The sequence below is a fragment of the Aspergillus versicolor genome (genome assembly GCF_001890125.1).
Source record: "Aspergillus versicolor CBS 583.65 unplaced genomic scaffold ASPVEscaffold_14, whole genome shotgun sequence".
In the NCBI taxonomy this organism is placed as follows: Eukaryota; Fungi; Ascomycota; class Eurotiomycetes; order Eurotiales; family Aspergillaceae; genus Aspergillus; species Aspergillus versicolor.
In genome coordinates this window covers 790196-817398 of record NW_024467537.1, presented here as the reverse complement: position 1 = coordinate 817398, position 27203 = coordinate 790196, and the positions used below count along the sequence as shown (strand labels likewise).

Below are 27203 nucleotides of genomic sequence, written 5' to 3'. Positions count from 1 at the left end.
AACAGTCTATTTGTAGAGTCTATAGCACATTATTCGAGCGGCAGTATATATCTGGAATCGAAGCTTTCATAATCAATTGAGGTTGTGTGTTTGAGAAGCTCCATGACTAGGAACATGTTACCTACGTCATAAGCCCTAACGAAGAGACTTTTTCTCTCAACCCCGGATTTTCTTTGGATCTCCCCATTGACGCCATTGTCCACGCTCAATTGGACGCGATTCGAAATGTTTCCCCTTCAAATCCTTAATATTGACCTGGAGGCCCTAAGTGGGATCTGCGGGTGCGTTAATATACTTCATTCTCTTCGACTTCTGGACTCTGCTAACCACTTCCAGCTCTATCTCGATTGCTTGCTGGGTCGTCGTCTTCTCGCCGCAGATCATTGAGAACTTCCGCCGTGGCTCGGCCGATGGCCTTTCCCTCCTGTTTCTTGTGGTCTGGCTGGCAGGAGACGTTTTCAACATACTTGGTGCTGTCCTGCAGGGTGTCCTGCCAACAATGATCATCCTGGCAGTCTATTACACCCTCGCCGACATCGTGCTGCTTGGCCAATGTTTTTACTACCGTGGCTTCACTCTTAGCGATGATGTGTCTTCTTCTTCCGGAGGAGACGAGCCTGACGAAATAGAGACTCCATCACCGGTCATTGCAAGAAAACCAAACGAGCAAACATCTCTGCTCTCCACACACGCTACCCACCAAACCTACAACGCCGGCGCAAGTGCGTCGAGCTCAAGGGCGCCCAATACTAATGGCGTGGTTTCAGCACCACTACTGTCACCAAGTCATCGCAGACACTCAGCGTCCTCGTTCCTCCACCCAACTGTTGATGGAACCCATCTCTCGCCCGCAACCCCATTCGTCGAACCGTCAAAACCGTCGCGTCACGCAAAAACGATCTCGACCCTCCAGTCCGTCCTCTTTAACTTCTCTGCCGTCGCTATCGTTTGCATTGCAGGAATACTAGGCTGGTATGTCAGTCGCTCTGCGCCGGCCAAACACGAGAAGCATAAAGCCCACCGCAACGACGGCCTCTCCTTTGATACTCTCGGTCAGGTCTTCGGATATCTGTGTGCGGTTTTGTACCTCGGATCTCGACTCCCTCAAATTCTTCTCAATTACAAACGAAAGTCCACCGACGGTGTATCCTTCCTCTTCTTCCTCTTCGCTTGTATTGGGAACCTCACGTATGTGCTCTCGATTCTAGCCTACTCTCCTGTGTGTGAGCGGGCTCGCCACTGCAAGGACGGTGAGCTTGGAAAGTTGTATGGCCGGTATATACTTGTGAATTTATCCTGGTTGATTGGGAGTTTCGGCACGTTGTTTTTGGATATGGTCATCTTTCTTCAATTCTTTCTGTATCAGGACAGTGATGCGTGATTGACGATGGTTGTTTCTTAAATTTTCTTTATTAGTTTTGTTCCGAGTCTTCAGAGAAGCATAGAGGTTATAGGCGTTATGGGATACCACATCTGCTTCATGTTGGTTTACTTGTCGGTGATATCATGGTACATCTTGGCATACGAAGACAAGAGAATGGAGTCAAATTTTCTAGGTTCTGCCAAGACTACTGAGTCTCACAATATAGTATGATACTGGAAAAGGGATACAAACAATCAATTGCTTGAAACAAAAACACCCACTCCGTCGCTCCTTTAAACATAAAAAAAAGACAGATGGTCTGAGAGAGCTGAATAGACTAGTTTTTGAAAGGTTGGAAAGCTTTGTGAAGATTAGTCGACTTCAATCCTTGGACTGATAAGGTTCCACCTTCCCCTTTCCAACTTCGCTCCAATTCGTGCTTAGGGAGGTTCCGTTACTCTCAACAAAGCTCTTCATCATAGCACGCCGGGTATCATCGTCCGCGTCAGCGTACAGTTTCTTGAAGAACCCATCTACAGCATCGCCGCCGTACTCGGAGTCTACGGAGCCTTCGTTGTCGGATTCATCTGCAAGCTCGTCTGCCTCACCGTTGGCTTTTTCTGTGGGCTTGCCTTTGCCATTCTCGTGGGAGTGTGGCTTTTTGGGCTTCTTAGTTGTGAGCGTCGAGGCGACCTTGTCCCAGTCTTTGGCGCCGTGGCGTGAGGAAGTTGGGTACGATGGGCCAGCTGCGAGCTTAGGGGCGGCATCGGTAGAGGGGACGGTGGAAGGCTTAATGGTGGATGGCGAGGATTCGAGGGAGCTCCATTTTTGTCCGGGCGCCTTCTTGCGCAAAACCAATTCGACTTTTGTACCAAATGTGTTGATTTTGGAAGTAGATTCGTCGATGGAGGCGAAGAGGGGGTCAAGAGAAAAGGTATACTCTGAACCTGATGGGAGCGGGAATTGTACAGATACCTGGGTCGTAGTTAGTATTGCCAATTGGCTGAAGTAGATGGGTTGAGGAGGTATGCATACCGAGTCACTCTTGAGCTCAGCGTCCACGCTTTCCTTAGCCACGCCCTTCGCGTAAAGTGTCACGACAATGGAATCGTTTGACTGATACCACTCATGTCGGATACTCCCAATGGCCTGAGAAGTGGCAGCGGCAGGAGGTTTGACTTCATTAGAAGCCCCCACGCTCGCATCTCCAGTCTCTTTTTTGTCCGCCACAGCGGCAGTGTCAGGTGCGACACTAGACTCATCACCACCGCCAATCTTACCCGCCTTCAATGCCTCAAGCTGCTTCTTTAGATCCTTCTCCGATGGCACCTTCACGCCAACAGGAAACTCTTCCACACTGACCTTTCGCCTTTCATCGCTCTCTTCCAGCTGTCCAAGCTTTGCCTTTATCTTCATCAACCAAATCGACAGCTCCTGCGGCAAGCTCTTTGCCGGCCCCGATGACTTCGACCCGCTCATAACATCTTTCACTCTACCAGCAGCGCCCGGATTACCGATACCATCGCTGCCTTGCTTCCCTTTATCTCCCACCTTCTCATCCAACAACTCAAGCACAAACCCCGCATCTCCGTATCTCTCTAGGTGCCAGAGTGCTATAGCTCTTCTCATCTGCGCAGCAAGTATAAAGTCGCGCTTCGCACGCTCTCGCCCCAGTATCACAGCGATTTCAGCATCACGGAGTGCAGCTTGCGCATTGGGGCCGCCATCGGAGGGCTTGAGGCGGATGTATGCGGTTGATCGCTTGATGTAGTAGGTTGGGGCGCGGGGAAGCTCGGCGAGGGCACGGGTGTAGTGTTGGAGAGCACCGAGGAAGTCAGATTTTGCGGCGGCATCATCGCCCTGAGAAGCGGCGTTCATGTCTGCTGTTTCACAGACTGAATGTTTTGTGTCTTAGGGCGGGGGGTTTGATTTTAGCTATCTCTTTTGTTTTCACGGGGTCGGGGTAGTTGTGTGTCCTTTTGATGAAGAAAGAGGGGGCTGAGAGACCTTTAAGGAACAAGTGGAAATTGGGTTTGTGAAAAGTTAGATAGGCCAAAGTTGAGGAAGCCAGCCCCAAAGTCCTTTGTGTTTGTTAGTTACCTGTCGCATGATTCCATAACTTTCTCTTTTCTCCGAACCAACGCGGGGAAGAGCTTATGTAATTTTATGCGTCCTCACTCTTTCCCCAATGAGGATATCTTCTCTCGCAATTGCATGGAATCAGGGGTTCTCTTTGAAATAATGTATTAGTCGTTAATTAGAAGAAAGGTATATATCCTATTTTAGGTCATATTAATGCGTGGAAGCCGGCTTTTGTACTTTCGCTATTATTATCATTAGTTATACAGAGAACCAGCTATTGCAGCTCCTCATTTTCAAACTTCCTACTGTACAAGCCTAAGGCACGGATAGGCCAGTAGAACTTGTAGTTGGGGTATGATATCATGCTAATATTGTGTTAGTTTCGCTGTATAGGGTGGGTATAATCGGAAAACTGACCAAGACTGGTTGAATACCCCCTCAATGGATTCTTGCAGCCATTCGCCGTTGGGCTGTTGTCTGGACATCATGAGCTTCATTGCCTTCTGGAGCGGTTCTTTGTGTGGATATCCCGCTTCCATCAGAGCGAGACAGGCCCAAGCCGTCTGGCATACTTGGGATTTCTCGTGTTGGACATAGACGTGTCTCTCGCTGCTGAGGTATGATTCTCCCCATCCTCCATCCTCCTTCTGCTTCGAGATTAAAAACTCACAGCCGCGGCGAGAGTTTTCGCTAGTATCGTATGTCTCTCCGATGCTCGCAAGACTTTCCAGGGCGAACAAAGCAGCATACGTGAAGCAGATCCCCCAAGAACCGTACCAGCTCCCATCGGCTCTTTGCACGCGCTTAATGTATTTCACTGCTTTGGCCTTCGCTGTCTTGATCTCCTCCGCACGGTAAGTGGGATAGAACTTGCTGAACAGGGAAAGGGCTGTAACTGAGGCAGTAGTACATTCGGGGTAGTCATAACCAATCATAATACCACCGAATACTTCAGCCGCGTTCAGCCATTCAATCTTTGCAGAGCCACGGGTGGTCTCGTACTCGGTGAAGCCACCAGAGGGGTTCTGCATTAGCAGCAAACAGTCCACACTGTCCTTAAGACGTTCTTCCGAAATCATCTTCGGGAAGTTATGCATTTCCTGGAGCTGGATTGATGATCGTAAACCTTCCGCAGTGCAGTCACTGACGGTATATCCCTGGGTTTTGTTGCTAAATGGCCATGCCCCCTTCCGATGTTGACGATAGCACTTTTCTTGGTCGGGGACGTTCTCTCGAAGTTGGTGTGCATCTAAAAATTCCAGGGCTTTGGAAAGCATTGGTCGCCATTTCGGATCATCAGCAAACCCTGCAACGACGATAGCTTGTGTGATAAAAGAGGTATCCCAAACTTGAACACCATTGGTGCCATTCATTAGCATGCCCTCACCCTTCATCCACATATAGTCGTTCAGACGCTCTCGATGTCGGCGAACTGAGTAACTATCTGGTCCATCATGGATATAGCACGCAATCATGTTCATTGGGTTGCTGACGGGCCCAAGACCGGCATAGTCCGTATTCTCGTCTTCCATGCGAATCAGCTCCCATGTCCAGTCCTCTGCGCGATTGACTATGGCAGAGATACGAAGGACAGGGTTCCAAACATTCACAAGTAGTGAATTAAGGGTGTTCAGAAGCCATGTTTTAGGGTAATAGTTGTCGGCTTTGTGGATTGAGTTTCGGTGACTGGCGAAATCTATCGAGTCATAGGACTGCGTGTACAGTTCCTCCCTTAGCTGTTTCGTGAGAGGAGTCAATGGGTAGGCGAACTTTTTAGACCACAAGTACGACATGGGCAAAAAGACCTGGCGCATATGAATCCACCAGCGCCAGGGCGCGAAGGGTACCCAGTCAGGAAGTAACCTGCAAAGAATTAGTCTAGAACCCAAGTCACAGTGGTAGAGACACAAACCAGATCTCAGGAGGGACAGGGTTGACACAGTCCCAATCCATGACGCCGAGGACACTAAGCCAGAACTTGGCCCAGTGAGGTCCATATATGGCACCCCCAAAACTATGCAATAGCCCTCGGGCTTTAATCATACGAGGATCATCTTCATTGACACCTAGAATACGCAGCACAACGTAATTCATGCTGGTGCCAAATACAGAGCTATGAGCCTCGATGTGCAGGCCCCAGCCACCATCCTCTGGATGCTGTCGTGCGAAGAGATATCTCCTGATCTCAGTCGCGTACTCCGGAGGAATTGGAGTGTTGGTGACATAATAGGTGATGATTAGACCGGGGAGTAGAAACATTGGGCCTCCATATTCGCATGCCCAGTTACCTGGGGGCAGTTGCAACTTGGAAAAAAATTCTAAGCCGTTTTCTGCACACTGCAAAGGAGTCCGTGCCTTTGGCAGCTCAGGAAGCCCCTAGTTGCATTAGAATTTGATATAATAAGAGCGCGAAAGTATTACCGTAGGAAGACCCAGAAAGTACTTGTCGGCAATTGATTGGGGCCACTTCTTATTTTCCTCATCGGATTCAAGATAGTGCCATGTTTGGCGGCCATCGTCGTCTAGGAGTCGCCATTTTGAATAGTCGGTCTTTAAGTCGTTGTTAGCGTCAGGGGAAAGATGGCCCTGGGATTCTGTTCGCCAGGGCGCAATGTGGTCGCCTAACATTGTTAACGTGGCTGGCCCCGAAAAGACTGCGAAAATGACGACTGTAGAGACCAAACAAACAAAGAATAGAAGAAGCGACAAATCAATTGCGTGGTGTAAACAGGAATCGGAAGAGTTCTGGTCTGAAATCCGGGGGTCTATAATTGCTTAGTCATTTGTTCCCTGGATATTGCCTTGGTGCCTGAGGAATACACCATTCGTTAGAACTATACAGATTGTGGGCAAAGGAATATGCTGGAAGAATTGGAGGGAGTAAAGTAACCTTTTTAAAACAGCGGGCTGGCAATACTAGGTACTGGATAGTATTTCGTCCACTTTAACGACAGAAAGTCATGTAAATCATGCCTTATACGTTAGAATCTAAGGTACGTTTATAATATTACTTGTTTCGGGCACGATTAAAATAGATCCATGATGTTTAAATAAACACAAAATCCCCATACGTACACTTGCTAGCACATGCAGTAGTGTGTTATGCTTATCTTTGACTATAGTTAGGCTAATCACCTTGGCTACATTTTATGCTGCGTTATTGCAATCAAGCAACCGAAGAAAACAATCTCTCCACTGTCCGCTTTCCTCAACTTGGCGTCTCTCAACAGAATGGATATCCAGCGAGCGAACCCCAATTCTACTTTTGTCACGCCTAGTCGCCTGAATAACACTCAATCTCCCCGTGCTCGCATTAATAACTACCTCGAAGATACTCTCGATACTGTGCTGGACCAACTCACACTCTCCGAAGATGAGGAGAACCAGGGCGCAACAATCACTCTGAAGCGAAGAGCAGCAAATGCGGCTACTACATTTCGTATAGATCCCTCGACAGGTGCACTCAGAAGCAGTCGGGCAGAAACGACTGTCACGTACTCGTTTCCAGGAAAAGATGGATACGAAGCGTGGAGATTTAGTAAGTGAGACTCTATCACCATCAATAGAAACTATTTAACATCGGTTTTCTAGCTGTTGCTCTCCGCATTATCTCTACCATACGTGAAGCCGTGGAAGCCGGGCTGGCAATTTCGGTAAGGTGTGTACATGTCGCTAGATTGTGCATCTGAAGGCGAAATCTAATATAAATGTTATATAGAGATATATACTACAGTGATCCGGAGTACTTCGGGTCCCAGGGCGTTGTGGGCCGGTTTGTTGACGATCTGGCGCTCACAATTGGCGTGGAAAGGTCTGACTTGAATGTGGTATTTGTCCTGAAACTATCTATAATAGCACTGTGCCTTGACCGTAAACACATTAGGAAGCCGCCGCAAAGGGTCTTGTTGCCGGATACTACCAGTCAACAGTGGCAAGAAATTGTATCGTCGGTGGGCGAGAATCAACGAAGGTATGAACAACTGACCTTCGATGGTAAGAGTGGTGTTAATGTGATTAGTTTCAGGATCACCTTGTCCCACGGGTGCAAGACATGGAGGAGCTTGGTATTCCAGACATTGACTGGGTTCTAATTATAGAGAAAGAGGTATATCCCGGAACCCAGGTCTTTACATAGTATATTCAGATGCTTATCACAATAGGCTGTCTTCCGAAGACTCGCGCGCAGCTACTTCCATTTTTACGCCACAACTGGTAAGGGGATACTCATCACGGTAGGCCCTACACACTCTTAAACTATAAAGAGGAACGAAAATAGTAATGAAATATATAGGGAAAGGGCTACCCAGACCTCGGAACCCGCGCGTTCATCCATAATATCATGGAGCGGATACTGCCATTGCGGCCTGACCGACCTCCACACTGCTATGCTCTTGTCGACGGTGATCCAGATGGAATGGCCATCATGTCTACATATAAATACGGCTCAATGGCGCACACAAACGAGAACTGGAAACTAAATATTCCATCTCTGCGCTGGCTAGGGCTACGTATATCGGAGGTGGTTGAGAGTTTAGGAGCTGATGGTGACGAGGCACTGATGTCTCTGACGCGGAGGGACCGGAGGAAGATCGTTTCAATGTTGTCAAACAATCCGGTGTGGGCGGTTGATGGGCCCGAACCAGAATGGCGAGTGGAGTTGCAGCGCATGCTCATGCTGAATGTGAAAGCCGAGGTTGAGATATTGTATGACCGGGAAGATGGACTTGAAGGGTGGATTGATCGGGAGATGAGGCGGTAATGACAACCATTCTGCAAATTTATTGATACCCGAATATGTGACTGGTAAATCAATGCTCGGATCCATGAGTAGAAAGTAAAGCAGTAAACACTAGGAACAAATACCAACCCCAACGCCCACCCGTCCTAAACGCGATGCACGATTAATGGTATATGAACAGGGCTATGCATGCACTGAGCAGCAGCAGAATAAAAAAGGGACGAAATGCCACCAAAACCAGCCTTGAATATGTACAATGCGAACCAAGACCTAACCCTGGCGACGAAACTGGCTTACAATCCCAGACCCCTTTTCACCTCCTCCCTGACCTTCTTCTCATACTCAGCTCTCCGTTCCCTCCACATCTTCGCTGCCTCAACGTTCGCCGGGCTCTCGTCATTTGGCTCCGCAAGCATGCTCATAACGGATATAAGAATCTTCTCCACACTCTGAATAGGTGACCACCGTTCCGACGCATGTTCATAGTGATTTGGGTCATCGCCGGGCGGATGAAGGATAGAAATGCAGACCGTTCCGTTAGGGTAGACTGCGATTAAGAAAACATTAGAAGAGGCCCTCCACATATAGTAGAAGGAATGAGCTTACCATTTGGATGCCAGACCCCACCACCAACAAACTTCATCGTGGGCGGGCTAAGTGGATAATCTTTCGGAAACTTGAGTTCGGCAGCAAATATTCCGCCCTCGTAAGGCGTGCCCTCAGGACCCTGAATGAGGGCTTCCCAGTGGAACATGTCGTCTTCCGAGACAGGCCCCGCGGTGATACCATCCGGAGGATTTGTTGAGAGTGTCTTGTACTCGCGGAAGAGACGGTTTTGTGTCATGGACGACATGGTTGGCTGTAGGTATTATTTGGGGGACAAGCTATGGTTTCTGATGGATATTGCAGAGCGGTTCGCAAGGGCAATGGCTTTGAATCGGTGGTGGTGATGCGGAGAAGAAGTCGGCGGAGTGGGGAAGGAGGTGCTGAGTCGGAGTTGACTGTTGACCGGCCGTGGGATGGAGGGGATGCAGGATAGAAGAGAAGTAGGGTCGCTGAAGGGCCACCTTTGAGAAAAATAAGCAGTGGATCTAAGATTTGTCTAGAATAGATCCTGTGGCGGCAATGAAACTGTGAAAAGAACCAAGATTCGGGTCTTTGTTTCCAGAAGAATTGCCACTGCCTTGCGGCGTCCAATCTGGTGATGGTTCGCCGATGCCTCAGGCAGAACAACTCAACTCCATAATATGGAAAAGTAGTTGGTAAGTAGTCATTAAGCCTTTCTTAATAATAGAATAGTATGTAATAGTTGTGTATAGCTATATCAAATATGTCGTGTCTCATCAAAGCATGCTATTAGCAAGCCTGCTCTATTAGGTAATGTACAAGGGCCGCGTCGCAACCAAGGCTTGATAGATACTGTTTTGTAGGTCTAGAAAAAATCAAAATCATCCCCTCCGCTCCCTCCATCTCCTCCGTCATGATCATCGTACTCATCAGCCCATGGATTATCTGGCTGACGGTCATTCTTTTGTTCTGGCTCCCAGACATCACCATACGGACCCGTTTGGCTGCTCGTTGGTGAATTCTGATCCACGGGTGGTTGAGTCGGTGCAGCTCCTTGGGGTTGGCTTTCGCCCGTCACACCTCTAGACATCGCATCGTATCCTGCCATCGCACCTGCTCCAGCGACACCGGCCGCGGCGCCTTCACCCATGCTTCCAGCAGCTCCTCTCCCAACGGTCCCAGCCGCGGCTTCGCCTACAGCTCCAGCTTCGCCAGCTGCTGCACCGCCAGCTGCAGCATCTCCGCCAACACCTGGCATCCACATTGGGAAGAATCCCATGCCACCGGCACCGCTGTGGCGACTGAAATAGTCAAAATCGACGCTGACGGCTGTGGCTAGCATAACGGCACGCTGATCAAGGGTCATGCCGGTGATCGTGGTACCTTGATCCGGTGCTTCAGCAGGTTTGAGAGCCGCCGAATCCATCCGTAAAGCATAGACACCTGTATCCGTGAAGATCTCACGAGCAAACCCGACAAAGTCACGGTTAACGGACCCTATCAAACGGTCATCGGCAGAGCGCAACGAAAAGTCCCATGATAAGAAAGGCTCATCGACGTAGGCAAATTGGTTAAATTCGCCAAAATCGCGACTCCCTTCCGGTGTTTGAGAAAGTTGCATTTGCTGAGAATTGGACAGCCCGGTCTGCGTCAGAGGTATTCGCTGAGTTCCCATCTCAGTCGCAGTATTAGGAGAATGATGGTAAGTAAATAGGTTGTATTTCCGCCGCAGTGGTGCCCACTGTTGTTGTGCTTCCCCAATGACGCGCATCTGGTCAATTCCAAGTGGCGATATCCGGGCATTTGGGTAATCCGAGGCTTGAGCAAGAGAGCCAGGAGTATTGGGTTGAAGGGCAGAAGATGAGGAGTGTGAGCTTGTATCGGCATTGAAAGGATCGTATACTCGAATCCGGGAATTGATCCATGAAAATGGGCGATGGAACTGAGAATATTAGCCAAGAAGAGTACTGACCACAGGAAACTTACTCGGAGGACTTCGTTTTCGTGTCTATCAAACACATGCGTAACGAAGCTTCGGTGTGTGCGGAACCATTGTCGTGCCATCATGCTCCCCATTCCTCTTTCCTGCTCTGCCATATATCCAACATGATTTCCTGCCGCATCTAGTATAACGTACTTATTGGCTTGCTCGAAACCGCTGACCAAGAAAAGTCAATTTATACCTATTGAATGGATATGTAAATGTGTCACTCACATCATTACATTCATCAACTCCAGCTGTCTTTGGACGACCAGTCCGGAGTTCGCTAGAATCCCAGTGGCGGGATGGGACTCCTTGAGGACACCATGGGGATCCTCTGGGATGTAGACGGGAGATAGCAGTGTATTTTGTGCGGGGTCATAATTCGGAACCGGTGATCCAGTGTTTCCTATCTGTGCATCGGAGGGGGTCGCATCATTTCGAATCGGAGGTGGTCTTCGAATGGAATTTCGGGGACCGCGAGCGGGCGTGGCTCGACCTCTTGTGAAAGAGCTGACAGAAGCTCTTGGGCATTGAAACCGCCTCGCGGCGGGTATTTGGACTCTCCTGCACCACATGAGAAAGTGATATGCCGTATAATATAGTTTGGAGGGTGAAAAATCTATGTGAAGAAAGTTGTCGGTAGGATGAAAGAAAGATGGAGTTCTTGATGGTCGAGAATCCAAAATGACGAAGGCGGCGGAATTAGCGGGGATAAGAAGGCAGAACGATCCAGAACGTATTAGACGATCAAAACGACCTCTAACATCCAAGACCTTCTGTTTTCTTTTGGGATTTTAATGCGCGGTTTTACGAGGCTTGCAATTGTTGGTAGGCTTATATTCATTTTGCCGGACGGTTCCATATAATCCGTACATACTCCGAACAAACTAAATCATTTATAGACAGCAACTCCGGTGACAATCAAGACAAAATAAACACACTTAATAACATCTCTCAATCAAAGAAGTCCTTTCCGAGCCAGCTCAACCTTTCGCGCAGCTTCCCCAGGCTTGTATCCTCCCCTTGAGACACAAACTGCACTGCCGTCGCCCAGCTCGAACTTCTCCTCCGCGGCAGGGTGTGGGCACGGGCAATGGTGTGGGAAATGAACACAGGCGAGGGTACCAGGGCATAGATATTTATCGCATCGGGCTACCGGAATGTCAGTCTACTGATTTGGTATAGAAAACAGAAAGAAAGTCCACAGGTTAACAGCGTCAGCGTTAATGACGTACCTCCTTCCCACATGCTCTGGTATCGAGAGCTGTCGCTGGGAACATTTTGTTGCGAATTTTGCTGGCGTTCTTGACCACCTCCAAACATGTGCTCGAAGAATTGAAACTGCGCGTGCGCCAAAGAGACTAGAAGGAGGAGAGCTCCAAGAGATCGGACTATGTTGAACATTGTAGCGAGCTCGGTGGTCCGCGAGACTCTAAAACAAGATATGGATCATTCAAAATATCTCCAACCAATTCAATCTTCAACAAGTGAAAAAAAAAATGCAGGAGAGATCTGATTACGGAGAAGCAATAAGAAGAGTATATCTTGGAATGCCACCTTCCAATAAGTTGTAGACTACACGTGACAAACGCCAAGACTCTCTATCCCCGAGAAAAAAGTCGCTCCGAACTTCAACTCCGTCTAAACGCCCCAGATTGCAACCAGGAAACAATCGCGCAACGATGCTTCAACCCAGGCTCTTAACGCCCCTCCGGGCCCTGGGAGGAGTAATCACTCGTTCGCCTACACCAATAACCCGCTTACTCCCGCAACAATCAACATCCCAATCGCTCCTCCCCCGAACGGCCTCCGCTGCAACAACACCATCGCCAATCCTTTCCAGCAACCTTCCTCTTTTCTCATTCTCCCAAGTTCGACATGCTTCTCACTCTGCCCAAGGAGCCGCAAACAAGCACTCTCGTGATCCGGCCGGAAAGCGCCTCGGCGCGAAGCGCACAGGCGGCGAATACGTCGTTCCCGGATGCATCATCTTCCGCCAGCGCGGTACAAAATGGTTTCCCGGCGAAAACTGCGCCATGGGAAGGGATCACACCATTTACGCTACGGAGGCCGGATATGTTCGCTATTACCTTGACCCCGAGCGCCATTCGGAGAGGAAGTATATCGGAATTGTATTTGAGAAGGAAGGCAAGTTACCTACGCCTCGGAATGCGCCGACGCGACGCAAGTTGAACCGAGTTGCTGTTCCGAGATTGCCAGATGTTATCGAGGAAGGACAGTCGGATCTAACCGTTGTCATGAATGAGAGTGGGACAACGGTTGGGGATGTGGCGGCTGTGGATGCGGGCGCTGGGAAGCAGTTGCGCCCTGGGTACATGTGGCGTGAGGCAAACTGGCAGATTGGACGAGCTGCTGAGAAGGCCGGTATCACCGCCCAGCCGTACAAGAAGGATAATCGGTGGTTGGCTTGGAGGAAGAGACAGGCTAGGGCTGAACGTGTTGCCCAGATGAAGAGTTTGAAGAATAAGAAGAAGGCGTCGAAGAAGGCCAAGCGATGAATTATTGACTCTAATAGTTTGTCTCCAATTGCTCGTGTTCTCATCTTGGGACTGGTGTTCTCTGTACTATAGGAAGATATTATGTGATAAGCCTCTGTTCAATATAACCGCATTTCAGATTATTGCCAAGCAGAATAATAACTAAAAATCAAGGTCATTCTTAACATTAATCAACATGATATCTAGTAGACAACAAACAAGGGGGTATATTGTGCTATTGGAAGGTCGTTGTACTCCAACGTCATATCCTTCCTACATTTTTTAAAAAAAAAACCAGTAATATGACAAACATATGTGATAGGGACCAAGCCGACAATGTCACTGGTCAACCAATCGGCCAAGAATCAAACTCTGGCAGACAAATTCATTGCCCACGACCCGAACGTCGTTGTTTATACTCAGGTCATCCCCATTTACCGGCTCATTAAGCCGGGACTTTCTCCGTTTCTTCGACGGCAGCGATGCTGATCCAGCATTCCCCGCAGTTAGGGCTTTTGCTGCCTTGTCATCGTCATCGATATAAACCCAATCCCAACTGGATGATTCCTCGCCGGAGTTTTGCTGGTCGAGGATGGCTCGAGCTGACCGAATATCAGGAACACGTTCGATTTTCGACGCGCCCAGAGCATATGTTAGGAAGATATAAGCCTTTCTTCGTTCCTCATCTGCCTTGCCACTACGGCCTGTAATGAGCAATACAGACTGGCCATTCAAAAGATTTGGCCGCGCTGCAACTGTTTCAGAAAGTCGAGCTTTTGTGGCGGGGTAGGGTGTGAGAATTCTTGACTTTGTTGCTCCGTTGAGGTACGATGATTCTCCTGAAGGGAGAAGATATATCTCCCAATCCAAAACCCGACCTTTTGCAACGCAATCTTCTATCCAGCGGTCTGAGAGGCATGGGAGACTGAGAGCCAATGCCTGCATGTATTTCGGGCGACGAGAGTGTTTATCTGCTATCAAACATGCGAATCCAACCTCCTCAGCTCCTGGCCTAAGACGGAGACCACCATTAGCGCCTGTTGATTGCGGAGCTGGTGATTTCGTCGGTGTCGTCAGCGACACGTTCAATGGCAACTCGAATAATTCGTTGAACCCATCCTCCAGAATTCGCCCGTCATTTTCTAGGATCATTTTTGTTACGCGGCTCTTGGTCTCGCTCTTGTCACCGTATGACACTGCAAATACCATGCCAGTAAACAAGCCATTTGAAAGGCGGAAGCTACGGGACAGCCGGGTGCTCGGCGACGTTGGTGTAAGGTGCCGATCTGAGGGGGTCTGAGGCCTAATTTCTGCGCTTACAGACACAGAGTTGTAAGTGTAGGGCCGGTCTTTGAGTTGGTTCCACAGTATGGTGTCCAGGTATATTCGGGAGATGGGGACGTTGATAACATTTTCCGGGCCTGAGAACCCTCCACTCGGAAGACTCTTGCGTTGCTTCGGCCCCAAAACAACGATTAAGTGCCCGTACACATCGGTGACTGGAATGAAACCCGTTGCAGTCTCATTCGACCGTAACTCGTCTGCACTTAACTTGTCGGCGAAACCTCTGATAATGTGGGTAACTTTGGGAACATTTGGCATATCCACTTTCACTGCATCGCCGATCCGCAGTTCGAGCCTCTTAACGGTACCTAGGGGCACCTCAACTGGTGCGCTGTCTTCAAACTTGACCAGGTACTGATCCTGCGGGGTTCCAAACGGCTTTCCAAAGCAAGCTGCCGGATAATATGCCCTCTTCTGACCCCTCCAGGGTGCAAGGACCTGATTTGGCGCCATTATCGTGGCATCAAGGGCAGGTTGTTGGTATTCGTCGGCGGGTGCCTCCTCAACAATCGGTGCACTGCTTGGTGCCTCAGGGACTGGGGTAGGAGTTATTTCCTCCGGGTTCGGCACAGGGGCAGGGACAGGGGCAGAAATAGGGGCAGAAATAGATTGGGAGACTTCTTTTGTCTCTGATTTTGGAGCAGGTGGAGGTCGACGTTCTCGAGTGAGAGAGCGAGCAAATATTTTTGATCTTTCTTTACTAGAAACCTTAAATTTCGGTGAATCTTCCATATCCCAGAAGGAGTCGGATCGTCTCGAAGATTTCGGGCGTCCGGGAAAGGTACGCTGACGCTGGCCTGCCGGATCTATTGGTTGGGGAGGTGGTGCCACGGTCACCTCTTCATCCTCTCGTGGTGGAGTTAGACGTGCTTTTGAACGGGGCGTAACTGGGATTATTGGGTCTGAGGCCGGTATATTCCGACCATCGTTGCTCCGTCGTTTTTTGCGTGGTGGAATCGGCGACATTGCGATAGCAGACCTAAATTCATGATCGTCTGCACTCATAATATTGATGTTGAGATCGAATGCCGAGCCTCCAACTTGGGGCGAAGCATCAGCTGCTATCTCCGTCAAGGCCCTGCGTTGCCGTCCACTTGGGCTTGACAGTATTTTGGAATTGAGCAAGGGTTTAATGGGAGAAGAACTATCGGAGACAAGAGGCTGTGATTGGTTGGCACGATCAAATGTTCTTGGGAGTGGAGGAGGGAGGTCATCATCCTCTTGATCCGCAGGATCGTTGTTTCCATCACTCATCCAGCCTTCATTATTCATGTGGTTTGGACTTGTCTCTGGGATAGTAGCGAATGGTTGCAAATCGTGAGAGCTTCGCTGCTGCTGATGCACAGGCGTTTCGGCTATACGGGACGGCATTGAAGACGACTTGCCTCGAGAATCGTGCACCGGTGCCCTGTCTCCATTCTCAATGCTGCTTGGAGCAGATGAGTTTCTGAAACGGACAAAGTTGGTATGAAGGCCCGTAGAGCCTTCCTGGGACGGATTGGAGGACCTAGCAAGGCCGGCAATATCTGGCCGAGTCGGACTAAGATTACCAATATGCTCGGTTTCAAACTGCCTGCTGCCATGCTGAGACCCTTGGATAGAAACATGACGATCAACCTCCCTAGCAGGGAGCGAGCGGCCTTGTTCGTGACCAGTTGTGGATTTATTTTGTAGTTGAGAGCCATGCAAGCGACTTTGGCTTCGGTTACTTGGACTCTCAATAAGTTCATCTTCGGGCTGCTCCACATAATCAGGCCCAGGAGAGCGCTGTGAATCCTTCACCACATATATCGGTGATGATCTGATCACATCAACAGGACCATCATCCATGTCGTCGTTTTGTCGATGCAACTGTGGATCTGTTAATGACTTAGCAGGCCCTTTATGGGGAGCAAGCGGGCTCTCGTGTAGAGAGAGAGCTTGAGAAAGACGGTCGTGTGCGCTTTCTGTGTTAGATGGGTCGGCGTTAGAAGGATCGTTACAATTCTCCTTATCCTCCTCGGTTGATGGATTGGGTAGTTGAGATTGTGGGGAAGGCTTCCGTAATTCTTCTTCCTGCTCTGTCTCTTCTTCACTCATCCCCACATTCTGCAGCTCCGAAGTAGGGCCATGTGGTTGTTCAGTTATAGCTTCTGTAGATCCATCCACTGATTCTCGCTGAGGAGCCCCGACTAACGAGCCGGCTATACTCCCTGCCTGGTTCTCAATGGGGCTGGATTTCCTCGCAGGCGCCGAGAGCATGGCAAACTGTACCTCAGCTTCCTCATTGATTCTCCGCTGACGTCTCTGACGTTCAACAAAGCTAGGTTCCTTATCAAACTCCCCATCACTCTGATCTTCGTAGATATGGTCGGCGGACCGAGTCATTCTCTCTTTCAATAAGTCATTCCTGTTGGTTTGAGATTCTTTCATTGTCACATATTTCAACGGCGTGTCCGATGACTCGCGTGGGAAAGTTGCCGCGATGGTATTAAACGGCGACGAGAGGGACGGAGCAAGTGGCCGGTGTTGTATTGGGATATTCGGCGAGGGCCGGTCGGACATGAGATCTGACTGTAGGCCATTGACAAGAGGAGAAGATGGCGCCTGTGTGGCCTTGAACACCTGGCTAAGAGCCATAATACCACTGGCAGATTCTAGATCCGATGCTAGAGGATTGCGAGAGACGAGGGGAGAGCCCGTAGAGATAGTCCCGACATCATGCTGCTTCGTCGCTGTCACAGGGGTTTTTGCGACAAATCTTTGAGATTCGGGGAAATTATCACGCTCGTAAACAAGAGGAGAAGAGTCGCCTAGTTTAGAGCTGCTTTGGTCATCATTCTCATTCTCGTTCTCGTCGGTGTTCAGTGCACGAATTTGAGCAGCATCGAACCCAGAAAATAGGTCTATATGACCACTGTCTCCCTCCTGCAGTGACATGAGTGTATTCCGATCAAAAACATTACTATCGAGCCCATTGTTCCCAGTTTCTTTGTTCTGTTGGATAATTTTGTCAATTATCGATTGGGAAATCTCCTGGGTGTCTGAAGGCAGTGCTTCGGCAGAACTCATTTTCACAGTGGGTTTTCCTGAGGAGTATAGTAGTGTTGTCCGTTCAGGAGACTGCTGGTTCGGATTTAATAGCTCTGGAGCATCATGGGCCGTGTTCCTCCCAGCTCCAACAGTTCCGTGCACAGGCGACTTGTCGGGCGCGTTTCGAGAATTAGATGTCGAGACAGGCTCATCCGCGAGTCGCAAGGTTACCGAATCGAGAGTGTCTTGGGAAGAATTCGTCTCAATTGTTATGGGCGCATAAAATAAGGCCTGTGATGTCTGAGCAAACGAGTGGCGTTGGTTAGTGCAGGGATCATGGCTGAGATTGACCTGTGATACTCACTAAACCCAGCGCGTCGCGTTGCAGCCTCGCGATATCTATGCTATCGTCCTGGGTTTCCATTGTCGCAATCAGCCCACAAGTACTGGTGTTAAACACCCAGTTACCCGCATTCTTTCGCCTGCCTTTACTTGTCGCCGCAGGAGTCTTGAACAATCCCCGAAGATATTGAGTTTTATCCAGTAAGTTATCGGGATCGAACGCGAAACGCGTCCAGCACGTGACTTTGTAATATTACCTCTTTAGGTTAGGCTAAAGCATCAGCGACAGGAATTCTGAGCGACTTATACAGTTATATTCCGTATGTATACGTACACCATAATAGGGTGGTTTTATAAGATTGGGGCCCTAGAGTAATTATCGTGACACCAATTCAACTTATGTAGTCCTGCACTGAAATGCCAGGCAGTGTTAATTGCCTATTTACAGATATAGTTACACCAAGTAACCTAATACAAATGAATGGACATTCACAGCCACAACTAAGATCAAGTAATTTTCCAATGTTGCACAGGTTATTGAAAATTAGTCTCGAGAACGATTTGGTATCCAGCGCCTGATTACTAGCTCTCTTATAGAATAGCGAGTAAGCAATGTTCCAACATCAAGACCATCAGCCGAGCCAGATTCCAGACCTGGCGATGGGGGTGGTATCTCCACATAGCACACCACAAGAGTCTTCTTCACCTGCGCCTGAACACGGTTAACGCAGTGGAACCACCACCAACTACGTGCCTGTTTACCAGTGCACTCGGCTCTGCGATCCTCGGTTTCAGACCAGTAGGGGTGGTCATATGAAGGAATAACCACGACAGCGAACTCGGCATGGGAGAAAACTGGGCCGCGGTTGTATAGTAGGTAGTCGACTCCGAATTTTACACCGGAGCGGACAACCCACCCCAGTGATCGAAAATGGTGGTACACAACGTAGGAAATAAGAAAAGGGTCGTCAGTTTTCAGGTCCAGAGACGTGTCCCGAGGAGGCGAGTACGAATGGTGACAAAACCGTATAAGTAGGGAACGCGGTGACAGAACAGTTTTTCGATCCTTGTCGAATATGTGTAAAGCTCCCAGTCCGTATACAAGGAAGAATGCCTCCTCGTTGGATATTTGGAGGTGTTCTTCGTTATCTACCGTCGTCTCTTGAGTAGACTCCCCCCCATTAAGGTGAGCATGTTCGGACTGCTTCAACGTAGAATCATTTCCTTCGGCTGTGGTAGAAAACTGGACCGCCTTGCCGGCAATCTCCCTATCCCGTTTCGCGAGTTGCTGTCCTTCAAGAAACTTGGCTTCTCGCGCCTTTTTTACAGAGAACTTCTCTGCAGTTATGGCAGCGCCATTTGTGGCACCGGATGGCAGTCCAGACTGAGTTTCCGGAGTCGTGCGACCTTCTCTTGCAGCGGCTTCTGCCAGAAGCCTTTGCTCTATTATCAACTTCTCTGACCTTGCTCTTTGGAGTTTCAGTTCACGGCGCTCGGCTCTTCGCTGACGAGTAACCTCTTCACTCGTTACACCTCCAAGGAGTCCTCTTCGCTTTTTTTCTTGATCTAGCCAAGTCGGCTCGCTTCGGCTTAGGCTTCCTTTTCCAAAGAAACCCATTTCCCATAAAGCTCGAACAGTCTTCTCGTCGGTAACGTGGACCGAGGACGTGTTTGGATCGAAATAGGCGGAGTGAATATCATTGTGAGGCGGAGCAATGAAATATGTAAGATAGGAAAGCAGCACACTGACAATGGAGAGTGGGTTGTGTGGGATCAGAGGGGGGAGTGGGTGGACGGTGAGAGGAAGAGGGAAACGGTGAATGTGCCTATAATCCGGCCTTTGGCGTCTCGATGGCCGAGTTTTTGCAGGAGTAGCTTGCTCCTGTGTAGAGGGAGCGATATTAGGTTGAGGTTGGGAAGCCATTGTAGAATATTATTCAATTGAATGCTCTGAGTATCTACTACGGGTTGAAGAATCAGCAAGGCGTCTCTTCATTACAGTAAACAGCCCCTAGACTCAAAAAAGAAGTACTGCGATATATGTTCCTCAGATACCGTTGTAGTCTGATAAAAGCAGTCATTGACAACAGCTAGAAATCAAGGTTGCCATTGCCTTAGCTTTAAGGAGTCATCACCGGAACAAACGCGAATACTTCTTCTGAGTCCAAGACAGTTCTGGGTTTTGAGGCTTACCAGAAAAACTGTGTTTCTGGGATATCAAGCCGCGTGGGATAACCAGCACTGGGAGGTAGCGTGGATAATTATAATGACTAGAGTAGGCTAGCGATGAGTAACATGCACTGCATCAAGTGTCATGCTGAAGTCTTGCATGTATGAGCTTCGTCAAACTCATCCCTTCTCTTCTGTCACAAACATTGTTTTCGCTTATTCGTGCGTTGCGGAAGCAAAAATTTCGGAATCGCAGCGGTTAAAAAGGGCACGGCGATGACTCAGCCGAGGTCGCATGGTCCGTGCACCACCCTCCCATCCAAAAAATTTCCTGCATCGCATCCAGAGTTGTCTAGCAAAGCTACAGATCTCGCAGTCTAATTCTCGCCGCTAATTGCAAGTATATCCGCCAAGTGAGTTTCCCTATATTATATGCACTATTCATGATTCATGATGCTGACAAGAATTTACCTAGAATGCATCTTATGGTATGTTCAGATCCCGGTTTTCTCTCAACCCAAGTCGCTCGGCTTCGAGTTATTCGATCGCTATACCCTGAACAACTTCGCGGAAATTTTTCGTGCAAAGTCTAAACAGCTCCGATTAGTACACTCTGGACCAGGACGGAAAGCGTGTTTACACGCTGAAGAAGGTCGCTCCCTCCGGCGAAGTCACAAAGAGCGCTCATCCCGCTCGTTTCTCTCCGGATGACAAGTACTCTCGGTAAGCTTCTACTTACGCATCCGCGGAGACATGTGTATATGCGGTGGTTTCTACGACTGTACTAATCAAGTTACTACGCATTTAGACACCGTGTCACACTCAAGAAGAGATATAGTCTTCTGCTCACTCAGCAGGCTGGTATGTTAATTGGTACCCGTCCACTCTCTGGAAGCAAGACCTAATTGTTCTTGATACAGACAAAGAGGCTGCGCAACTATAGAGCTCAAAAAGTTGGATTTGCTGGAGTAATACCAAAAGGTGGTTCCGATTCATTTGCTGGCGAATGGTGTTAAACATGGATTAAGATATACGAAATTTCAGATTTCACAATACCAATTGTTTCATTCCAGGCTGGTTTCATAGTAGGCATAAGATACAGTAACGCTACTAATGACAATATAATTCTTGGAATTGATTCAATATGCTCCTTGCATCTAGCGATATACTCTATGAACTACCAACATTCGAATAACCATGATCATAAATCCTATTTACTTTGCCCAAAACCATCTTGACTTTTGTGCACCATAAACTCCAAGCCACATAATGCATTCAGAGGAAAAACAAAACATTAATCATTCAGCGCTTCCTGGAATTCACGTGTTTTCCGGCTCCGACTCTGATACGGCCGGTCTGCTTATTCCTTTCTCCAGTGAGGATACCGGGAAGGTAGTCATCGTCCATCAAGTCTCGTTCTCTCCGAAGCTTACGATTCTGCTCCGCCGTAGCTCTGCTATATTCCTTTTGGTCTTCGGCAAGGATCAGTTCTGTACCCCAGCCGCCTTTGCCGCCGCCACCTTTCCATTTTCCGTTGGAGCTGCCATGGACAGGCTTAGGAACGCTAAAAACGTTTCCTCTATTATTCCATTGCATATTCTTCTTCAGGTGCATCTTGAACTGTCCGTTGGCGTCGGTGGTACATGATACACGAGTCAGGGTGTCTCCACCACAACGCGGACAAAATTGTTTGTTCATGTCTTTGGTAATTGAGAAACATGCGTGGCAGCGTTTGACAAAAGACTTCAGATGCTTGATCCTCTGCAACGTAGTTGTAGACAGGAGGTTCAGGTTCATTTGCAGTAGAACGTTTTGACACTATTCAAAGTTAGTCAACGGCTCAAGATTTGGCCCAGTATGTAGGTTAAACTAACCGCAAAATCAGTTGTCATCGTCGCAACTTGCATCACTTTAGGCTCTGGGGCAGTGGTTGTTGAACCGGCTTCATCGCGGGCCTGTCGCTTTTTCAAGTTTGATGGAGTAATCCACTCGCCGCCGTCAGAAGCATCTCCGTCTTCCTCATTTCCAGCTTGGTTTTCGGCCTCGGGGTCTTGCTCGCTCGCTTTTGTCTCATCCGTCTCAGCTGCCTCCGTCTCCGCAGTCTCAGCATTATTTTCTTGCTCCTTATTTTCGAGTGATGTAGTTTTAAGGTTCTCAGTGACCTGCTCGATGGCTGGTTGTTCCGTATTTCCTCCCGTCTTCGCGGCCTCCTGAGGCTGTTCCGATTCCGTTTCGGCCACCTTCGCAGGAGGCTTGCCGTTCACTTGTTTCTGTCCTGGGACGCTACGTAGCCGCCAATCCCCGCCATTCCTCTCACACTCGACTTCATATGCGAGAGCCAAGACCTCAATATCGGTTCTACTCAGCACTGTCCTGTCGCCGGTCTTCCTCGCAAACTCGGCCAGTAAAGCGACGCTTTTCGGAGACGGACTGCGCTGTTTCAAGAACGGAAGATACAAGGTTTCAACTCGTTGGCGGGCATCGGGATCTCTGATTTCAGCAACTACTGACGGTGTGATAACGAGTTCCTCACATTGTGCCAGCAGGGTAGAAAGTGGGGGGTTATTCTTGAGAATGGGACCGGCATCGAGGACAATCGTGTGGACTGGTTTCGTGGTCGCAGATTCCGCCATAATGAACAGATCAAAACGGTGTGATATTCTCCAAGCGTCTCGACCAGCGTCAGAAAATAGGGACAGTCGTGGTGTTGCGGGGTTGTTAAGATTTGCGGTGGTGGTGGGTTTGAAATCTGCTGGTTTTTTTGTTGGTCCGTGCGTTATACCGACTTATCTTATCGGGGTCCTCATATACTTTCCCACCCTGGCTCGATGGATTCCTCCACTGTTTTCCCACTCCCAAGGCATCCTCCCATTGATCCATCCTAAACAGGTGTATTTCAAAGTCCTAGTGTCTATGTCTCGACTAAATACCTCCCCCCGGTACCAGCGCCCCCAGGTTTCGCCGCTAACTACAAATACATATTGTACTGCCCTTCAGTATGGGTGAAGTGTAACTCAGTTGTTGCAATGGGATTTAACACCCATTCGCATTGCCATCGACAATCTGGTGCACCGATGCTGAAACCTGGCGTTTGCTCGCTAATTGCGACTCAATTCGGAACACGACGCGACTCCACTCGCTTGAGGTTCTATCGATAACCTTTCTGCCAGAGAGAAAAATATACCGGCTATATGATAGCTCTGTTGAAGGCGTTGCACACCTCCAGGCTGCGGATCCGTTGGGCAGTGTGAATTTATTTAGTGCCAGGCTGCCAGAATTCTCACCTTTCCTTTGCGACTGTTGACATGAGGTGTATCCTCCGCATCCAGCCTCTAGATCTATTTAGTCCTCCGGACCCTCTCATTCGAGCCATGGGGACTTTCCACTTGTGCAGACTACAGAGCGCCATCTGCCATGTTCCTTTTTTAGCACTGTCGAATTATCTAGCTAGTTTTCACGTCTATCCAAGAACCTCACTCCTCTTCTTCTTGCCGCCATCCTAGGATATCTTGCTTCGACCCGCTTGTCTCGTAAGACGCTAATGCAGCAAAAGTTCAACCGTGCCTTTCTAAATTTACCACTTTATTACTAACCAGAACTAGACATGAATGTGGGTGTTTATTAGGCTCATCATTGGCCGATAGTGGGTTATGGGACTCCCGAGAAGACTGCCATTAGAAGGGTCTCTGCCGTTCAATTCATCACTCGCTATAAGCAACGATCAACCTATATATCTTCTCTCACTTTTCCTCCTCGGTTCCAAGCTGGTGTCAAATCCGTCAGAACTGAGGAATACGAGGGGAAACGGACGTCATGCCTGCAGCTCGGAGAATTTCCAATGGTCGATAATCGATCGTATGAGAGTGTGGTGCCAATAATTGGTCGGGTTTTATCTGAACTTCGCAGAATCCCAGGAGCTCCAGCAAGAAAATAAATGGCTTCATTCTGAAGAAGCGCCCTTCATTATGATACATCTACTATCTCTCGCCGTTCATGGTTCATGGTAACCGTTCGGCAATTATTGCAGAAATAGTTCCCTCGAACCGAGCACCTGGAATCAAAACATACCCACCCGCTCCATGGTTGGTAGCAGTGTGCCCACCTGCCCGCTATCTATTCTGTCTCGACTTTGCGAGCACCGTGCTTACCAGTTTGGAAAGGTTGAACGGATCCTGGAGCAAGAGCAAATGTGATATGTCCGATTGTTTAACACCCCCTAGAGCCCTAAACTTTCTTCTTCGCCCGGTGGAGCTTAAAATAAAGAGGAGAATAAGAAAGTCGTCCCCCAGTTGTGACCCTTGCTGAAAACTTGTTTATAGGCATTCCTCCATGTGCAGCATCTTGGCTTTTAAAGGGGTGTACTAGGCTGCTCAAAAAGTCTACTGCAAACCCAATCTCACAGGTCCCATTGCCACTTCCCAGAACTCCAAGAACCCACAAGACCCATGATATCCCTAACAATTAGTTCGTCAAGGCATTAATCCGAGCAGAAGAGGATCCATGCACCGAGCGTGGAACCTTCAACCACGCGAGGATGCACATCTCGATCCCCGTCCGTGCATAAGAAAGTTACGATACGTCGCTGATCCTGATCCCACTGTCCACACTGCCCATCCCTCACGGGCCGGAATGACTGTTTAAAAGTGAATAATATCGTTAGCGCCACGCTGAAGTCATCTTTACTGAGCCCCGTACCTCTGACACTGGCAGAAGTTCACATAGTTCAGCCCCATCAAACCTCGATTTGGGCTCGGCTCTCATGGACTCTGCAAGCTTAAGCCAATCGCTCCCGTGCTCAGTGTGGCCCTTGCCCTGTCATATGCTTATTATGCATCCCTTGCGTAAAAAGCCTGTTCATATCTGCCCATCAATCTGGGCGTCATCCGGTCAAAACGGGGACGCATGGAATATGGGTCGCATAGTCAAGCCCCGTACTGACCGGATCGCGGGATGGAATACGCCTCGATATCTATAACAACTGGAAATTATAGAAAATCATACTTATAATGCGTCTGTTCCTGGCAATCTTTAGGCCGCGTTAACCTTTAAGTCAAGGATCAATCTGGACACCGTGATGTCCATTCGTTGCATCCCTTCCTTTATCTGACGACTCAAAAGCCCATCGCGGCGTCAACCCTGTCTCGAACACCCGTTCATTTAATTTGAAACTAAAGCTGCTCGTTAACTCGGCCTTGGATGCAACAATGATGGAACCCCATTTTCACGGGCTTTATCCCCGTGCGGAGCAAAAGGATGTCTACCTCTCTGCTCGTGGAACTCAGGGCTTGGTGATTAGTATCATCTTCACCAGCCTCGCAGTCTTCTTTGTTCTTGCCCGGGTATATACTCGGGCCAAATTAATCAAACGAATGGAAGCCAATGACTGGATGATTGTTATTGCTTTGGTATACAACAACCAAGGTCTCATATATAGCATGCTAATAGATGAATACAGGTGTTTTCCTTCATTTTTATGTCATTCTTCATAGTTGAAGCGCTCAATGGAATGGGTATGCACCGAGTCGACATTCCCGAATCAGCCCTGTTGAAGCAAATGAAGGTAGTCCACTCATTTTGTTTCTATTATTGTGCGGTCTAATACAAAGGATAGGCTTTTTGGATTACAATCCCCTTCTACAACGCCGCGTTACTTTGTGCAAAAGCATCCATCCTCATGCAGTATTTTCGCGTCTTCCCTTCCAAACGCATGCGTCATACCTGCTGTATCATGATTGTTGTACTTGCTACGTACGGCACATGGGCTGTTCTGAGTGCGTTCCTGAACTGCGTACCAGTGGCACGGTTCTGGGACCCTACAGTTCCAGGAACCTGTCTCAGCTCGAAGGGCCTGTGGTTCTCCAACGCATCTATGCACATCGCTACTGATCTTGCTATCCTGATTATTCCAATCCCAGCATTGGCTGCGCTTGAACTGCCGAAGAAGCAGAGAGTAGCCCTAATCTCAATCTTTGCACTAGGTGGATTGTATGCTCCCCAGCCCTATTATATGCCAGCATGGCACAAGCTAATCGTGACAAAATCCAGCGTTTGCGTAACCAGCATATGCCGCCTAATTGCCCTAAAGAAGATTTCAGACTCATCAGACCCAACCTGTACGTCCCTCAATCCGATCCCTCTATACCCCGTATCCAAGCTAACACAGAGGGGGCGGAAACAAACAGATGACAACGTCGGCGCAGCCTCCTGGTCCGCAATAGAATGCAACGTCGGCATAATATGCGCCTGCCTACCAACCCTGCGCCCGCTCGTCTCCCGAATAATCCCACAGCTCCTCTCCTCCATAACAGCGAGCCGTCACCCCAGAACCAAGAGCTGCTCTCGCGGCCACATCCACGAGATCCACCCGCAGACTTTCTGGGGCGTTGCTGGGATGGGTGGTATGGGCGTGTCCACGACTATCACGACACATGTCGACGACCTGGAGTATGGGTCTTGTGAGGGTGATGCAGATAGGCTTTTTGCTATGAAGTACGGGGTTGGGTATGGGAGGACGCAGGCGCGTGTTTATGTTGGGAGTGAGCCTGATGGGGATGGAATTGAGGATACTGGCGTTATCAAGGGTGCTAAAGCTGGGGATGTTGCACGAGTTGCTACTCAGGACGTGAGAGCGGGGGAGGAAGCAGGGAAGGATGGTCGCGAGGGTGTTATTGTTAAGTCTCATGTGAGGGCTGGTTCGTCGTCGTCTTCGTCTGTTCCTTTGGCAGGTAGGAAGAGTGATGGTGACGGAAGGTAAAAAAGACAAAAGAGTTCGTCTTTCCAGTGGTGTGCGGATGACTCTCCAATACTTGCTATTGGGATGCGCTTCAATTGTCCCGATGGGATGAGGCCGCTCTCCAAACCACTAGTTGTGAAGTTTCTCAGGCAATGTGGATGGTGAAGACGGAAGGGGACTCAGTACCACATTCTTTTTACTTCTATTATTTCTTTCATGTTTATAGTTTTACAGCTCTACAGTGATACTACATTTTGACGTTTCTTTGCATACGGGTTTCTATTAGCTACCAGCTGTCTAGAATCTAGTGCAGATGCGCAAAACTCCTAACCAACATACTCGTAAACACCATCTATCACTAAGCAGAAAGA

At 48.8% G+C, this 27203-nt stretch overlaps 12 protein-coding genes across 12 annotated transcripts; 5 read left to right on the top strand and 7 right to left on the bottom strand.

Annotated features, from left to right (window-relative positions):
* Positions 1-94: 94 nt before the first annotated feature.
* ASPVEDRAFT_179161 (PQ-loop repeat-containing protein) lies at positions 95-1469 on the top strand. Its single transcript, XM_040808827.1, has 2 exons — positions 95-281; positions 337-1469. The coding sequence occupies exons 1-2, from the start codon at positions 226-228 to the stop codon at positions 1379-1381; spliced, it is 1101 nt and encodes a 366-aa protein (XP_040673827.1). The 5' UTR covers positions 95-225; the 3' UTR covers positions 1382-1469.
* A 275-nt stretch (positions 1470-1744) lies between these two features.
* Positions 1745-3241, bottom strand: ASPVEDRAFT_143152 (co-chaperone SGT1; the record flags this gene model as incomplete). The annotated part of the gene is made up of 2 exons (XM_040807892.1): positions 1745-2338; positions 2399-3241. 2 exons carry the CDS (start codon positions 3239-3241, stop codon positions 1745-1747), a joined length of 1437 nt encoding a protein of 478 aa, XP_040673826.1.
* A 478-nt stretch (positions 3242-3719) lies between these two features.
* Positions 3720-6073, bottom strand: ASPVEDRAFT_34239 (terpene cyclase/mutase family protein; the record flags this gene model as incomplete). Its single annotated transcript, XM_040810837.1, has 4 exons — positions 3720-3810; positions 3863-5308; positions 5358-5821; positions 5867-6073. The coding sequence occupies 4 exons, from the start codon at positions 6071-6073 to the stop codon at positions 3720-3722; spliced, it is 2208 nt and encodes a 735-aa protein (XP_040673825.1).
* Positions 6074-6676: 603 nt separating this feature from the next.
* ASPVEDRAFT_143039 (putative meiosis-specific topoisomerase Spo11) lies at positions 6677-8204 on the top strand (the record flags this gene model as incomplete). Its single annotated transcript, XM_040807888.1, has 7 exons — positions 6677-6983; positions 7037-7103; positions 7164-7272; positions 7329-7415; positions 7470-7550; positions 7606-7677; positions 7737-8204. The coding sequence occupies 7 exons, from the start codon at positions 6677-6679 to the stop codon at positions 8202-8204; spliced, it is 1191 nt and encodes a 396-aa protein (XP_040673824.1).
* A 272-nt stretch (positions 8205-8476) lies between these two features.
* On the bottom strand, positions 8477-9036 carry ASPVEDRAFT_143343 (E2 ubiquitin-conjugating protein UBC7; the record flags this gene model as incomplete). The annotated part of the gene is made up of 2 exons (XM_040807905.1): positions 8477-8730; positions 8790-9036. The coding sequence occupies 2 exons, from the start codon at positions 9034-9036 to the stop codon at positions 8477-8479; spliced, it is 501 nt and encodes a 166-aa protein (XP_040673823.1).
* Positions 9037-9459: 423 nt separating this feature from the next.
* On the bottom strand, positions 9460-11408 carry ASPVEDRAFT_47262 (scramblase family protein). The gene is made up of 3 exons (XM_040813738.1): positions 10966-11408; positions 10737-10908; positions 9460-10692 (listed from the first exon to the last, which is right to left on the bottom strand). Exons 1-3 carry the CDS (start codon positions 11307-11309, stop codon positions 9616-9618), a joined length of 1593 nt encoding a protein of 530 aa, XP_040673822.1. The 5' UTR covers positions 11310-11408; the 3' UTR covers positions 9460-9615.
* A 125-nt stretch (positions 11409-11533) lies between these two features.
* lcl2 lies at positions 11534-12235 on the bottom strand. The gene is made up of 2 exons (XM_040813737.1): positions 11970-12235; positions 11534-11886 (listed from the first exon to the last, which is right to left on the bottom strand). Exons 1-2 carry the CDS (start codon positions 12136-12138, stop codon positions 11693-11695), a joined length of 363 nt encoding a protein of 120 aa, XP_040673821.1. The 5' UTR covers positions 12139-12235; the 3' UTR covers positions 11534-11692.
* A 110-nt stretch (positions 12236-12345) lies between these two features.
* ASPVEDRAFT_47260 (mitochondrial 54S ribosomal protein bL27m) lies at positions 12346-13415 on the top strand. Its single transcript, XM_040813736.1, has one exon. The coding sequence runs from the start codon at positions 12417-12419 to the stop codon at positions 13251-13253; it is 837 nt and encodes a 278-aa protein (XP_040673820.1). The 5' UTR covers positions 12346-12416; the 3' UTR covers positions 13254-13415.
* A 156-nt stretch (positions 13416-13571) lies between these two features.
* On the bottom strand, positions 13572-19854 carry ASPVEDRAFT_142960 (uncharacterized protein; the record flags this gene model as incomplete). The annotated part of the gene is made up of 3 exons (XM_040807884.1): positions 13572-17879; positions 17953-18000; positions 18514-19854. The coding sequence occupies 3 exons, from the start codon at positions 19852-19854 to the stop codon at positions 13572-13574; spliced, it is 5697 nt and encodes a 1898-aa protein (XP_040673819.1).
* A 595-nt stretch (positions 19855-20449) lies between these two features.
* On the top strand, positions 20450-21201 carry ASPVEDRAFT_47257 (H/ACA ribonucleoprotein complex subunit NOP10). The gene is made up of 5 exons (XM_040813735.1): positions 20450-20512; positions 20575-20587; positions 20707-20822; positions 20908-20960; positions 21020-21201. Exons 2-5 carry the CDS (start codon positions 20576-20578, stop codon positions 21040-21042), a joined length of 204 nt encoding a protein of 67 aa, XP_040673818.1. The 5' UTR covers positions 20450-20512; position 20575; the 3' UTR covers positions 21043-21201.
* Positions 21202-21224: 23 nt separating this feature from the next.
* ASPVEDRAFT_47255 (rRNA-binding endoribonuclease) lies at positions 21225-22829 on the bottom strand. The gene is made up of 2 exons (XM_040813734.1): positions 21974-22829; positions 21225-21917 (listed from the first exon to the last, which is right to left on the bottom strand). Exons 1-2 carry the CDS (start codon positions 22730-22732, stop codon positions 21402-21404), a joined length of 1275 nt encoding a protein of 424 aa, XP_040673817.1. The 5' UTR covers positions 22733-22829; the 3' UTR covers positions 21225-21401.
* Positions 22830-25306: 2477 nt separating this feature from the next.
* Positions 25307-26853, top strand: ASPVEDRAFT_143432 (uncharacterized protein; the record flags this gene model as incomplete). The annotated part of the gene is made up of 5 exons (XM_040807911.1): positions 25307-25504; positions 25555-25659; positions 25711-26084; positions 26145-26212; positions 26282-26853. The coding sequence occupies 5 exons, from the start codon at positions 25307-25309 to the stop codon at positions 26851-26853; spliced, it is 1317 nt and encodes a 438-aa protein (XP_040673816.1).
* Between the last annotated feature and the right edge of the window lie 350 nt (positions 26854-27203).

Bases quoted from the DNA above. Each gene is read 5' to 3' on its own strand.
- ASPVEDRAFT_179161 (XM_040808827.1), top strand. From the start codon at position 226: ATGTTTCCCCTTCAAATCCTTAATATTGACCTGGAGGCCCTAAGTGGG. The intron at 282-336 runs GTGCGTTAATAT...AACCACTTCCAG, and splicing joins GCCCTAAGTGGGATCTGCGG to CTCTATCTCGATTGCTTGCT.
- ASPVEDRAFT_47262 (XM_040813738.1), bottom strand. From the start codon at position 11,309: ATGTGGTGCAGGAGAGTCCAAATACCCGCCGCGAGGCGGTTTCAATGC. The intron at 10,909-10,965 runs GTGAGTGACACA...TTTCTTGGTCAG, and splicing joins GAGTTGATGAATGTAATGAT to CGGTTTCGAGCAAGCCAATA. The intron at 10,693-10,736 runs GTAAGTTTCCTG...TAATATTCTCAG, and splicing joins ACGAAAACGAAGTCCTCCGA to TTCCATCGCCCATTTTCATG.
- ASPVEDRAFT_47257 (XM_040813735.1), top strand. The intron at 20,823-20,907 runs GTAAGCTTCTAC...CTACGCATTTAG, and splicing joins CCGGATGACAAGTACTCTCG to ACACCGTGTCACACTCAAGA. The intron at 20,961-21,019 runs GTATGTTAATTG...TTCTTGATACAG, and splicing joins TCTGCTCACTCAGCAGGCTG to ACAAAGAGGCTGCGCAACTA.
- ASPVEDRAFT_47260 (XM_040813736.1), top strand. From the start codon at position 12,417: ATGCTTCAACCCAGGCTCTTAACGCCCCTCCGGGCCCTGGGAGGAGTA.
- lcl2 (XM_040813737.1), bottom strand. From the start codon at position 12,138: ATGTTCAACATAGTCCGATCTCTTGGAGCTCTCCTCCTTCTAGTCTCT. The intron at 11,887-11,969 runs GTACGTCATTAA...ACATTCCGGTAG, and splicing joins CCAGAGCATGTGGGAAGGAG to CCCGATGCGATAAATATCTA.
- ASPVEDRAFT_47255 (XM_040813734.1), bottom strand. From the start codon at position 22,732: ATGGCGGAATCTGCGACCACGAAACCAGTCCACACGATTGTCCTCGAT. The intron at 21,918-21,973 runs GTTAGTTTAACC...AACTTTGAATAG, and splicing joins CGATGACAACTGATTTTGCG to TGTCAAAACGTTCTACTGCA.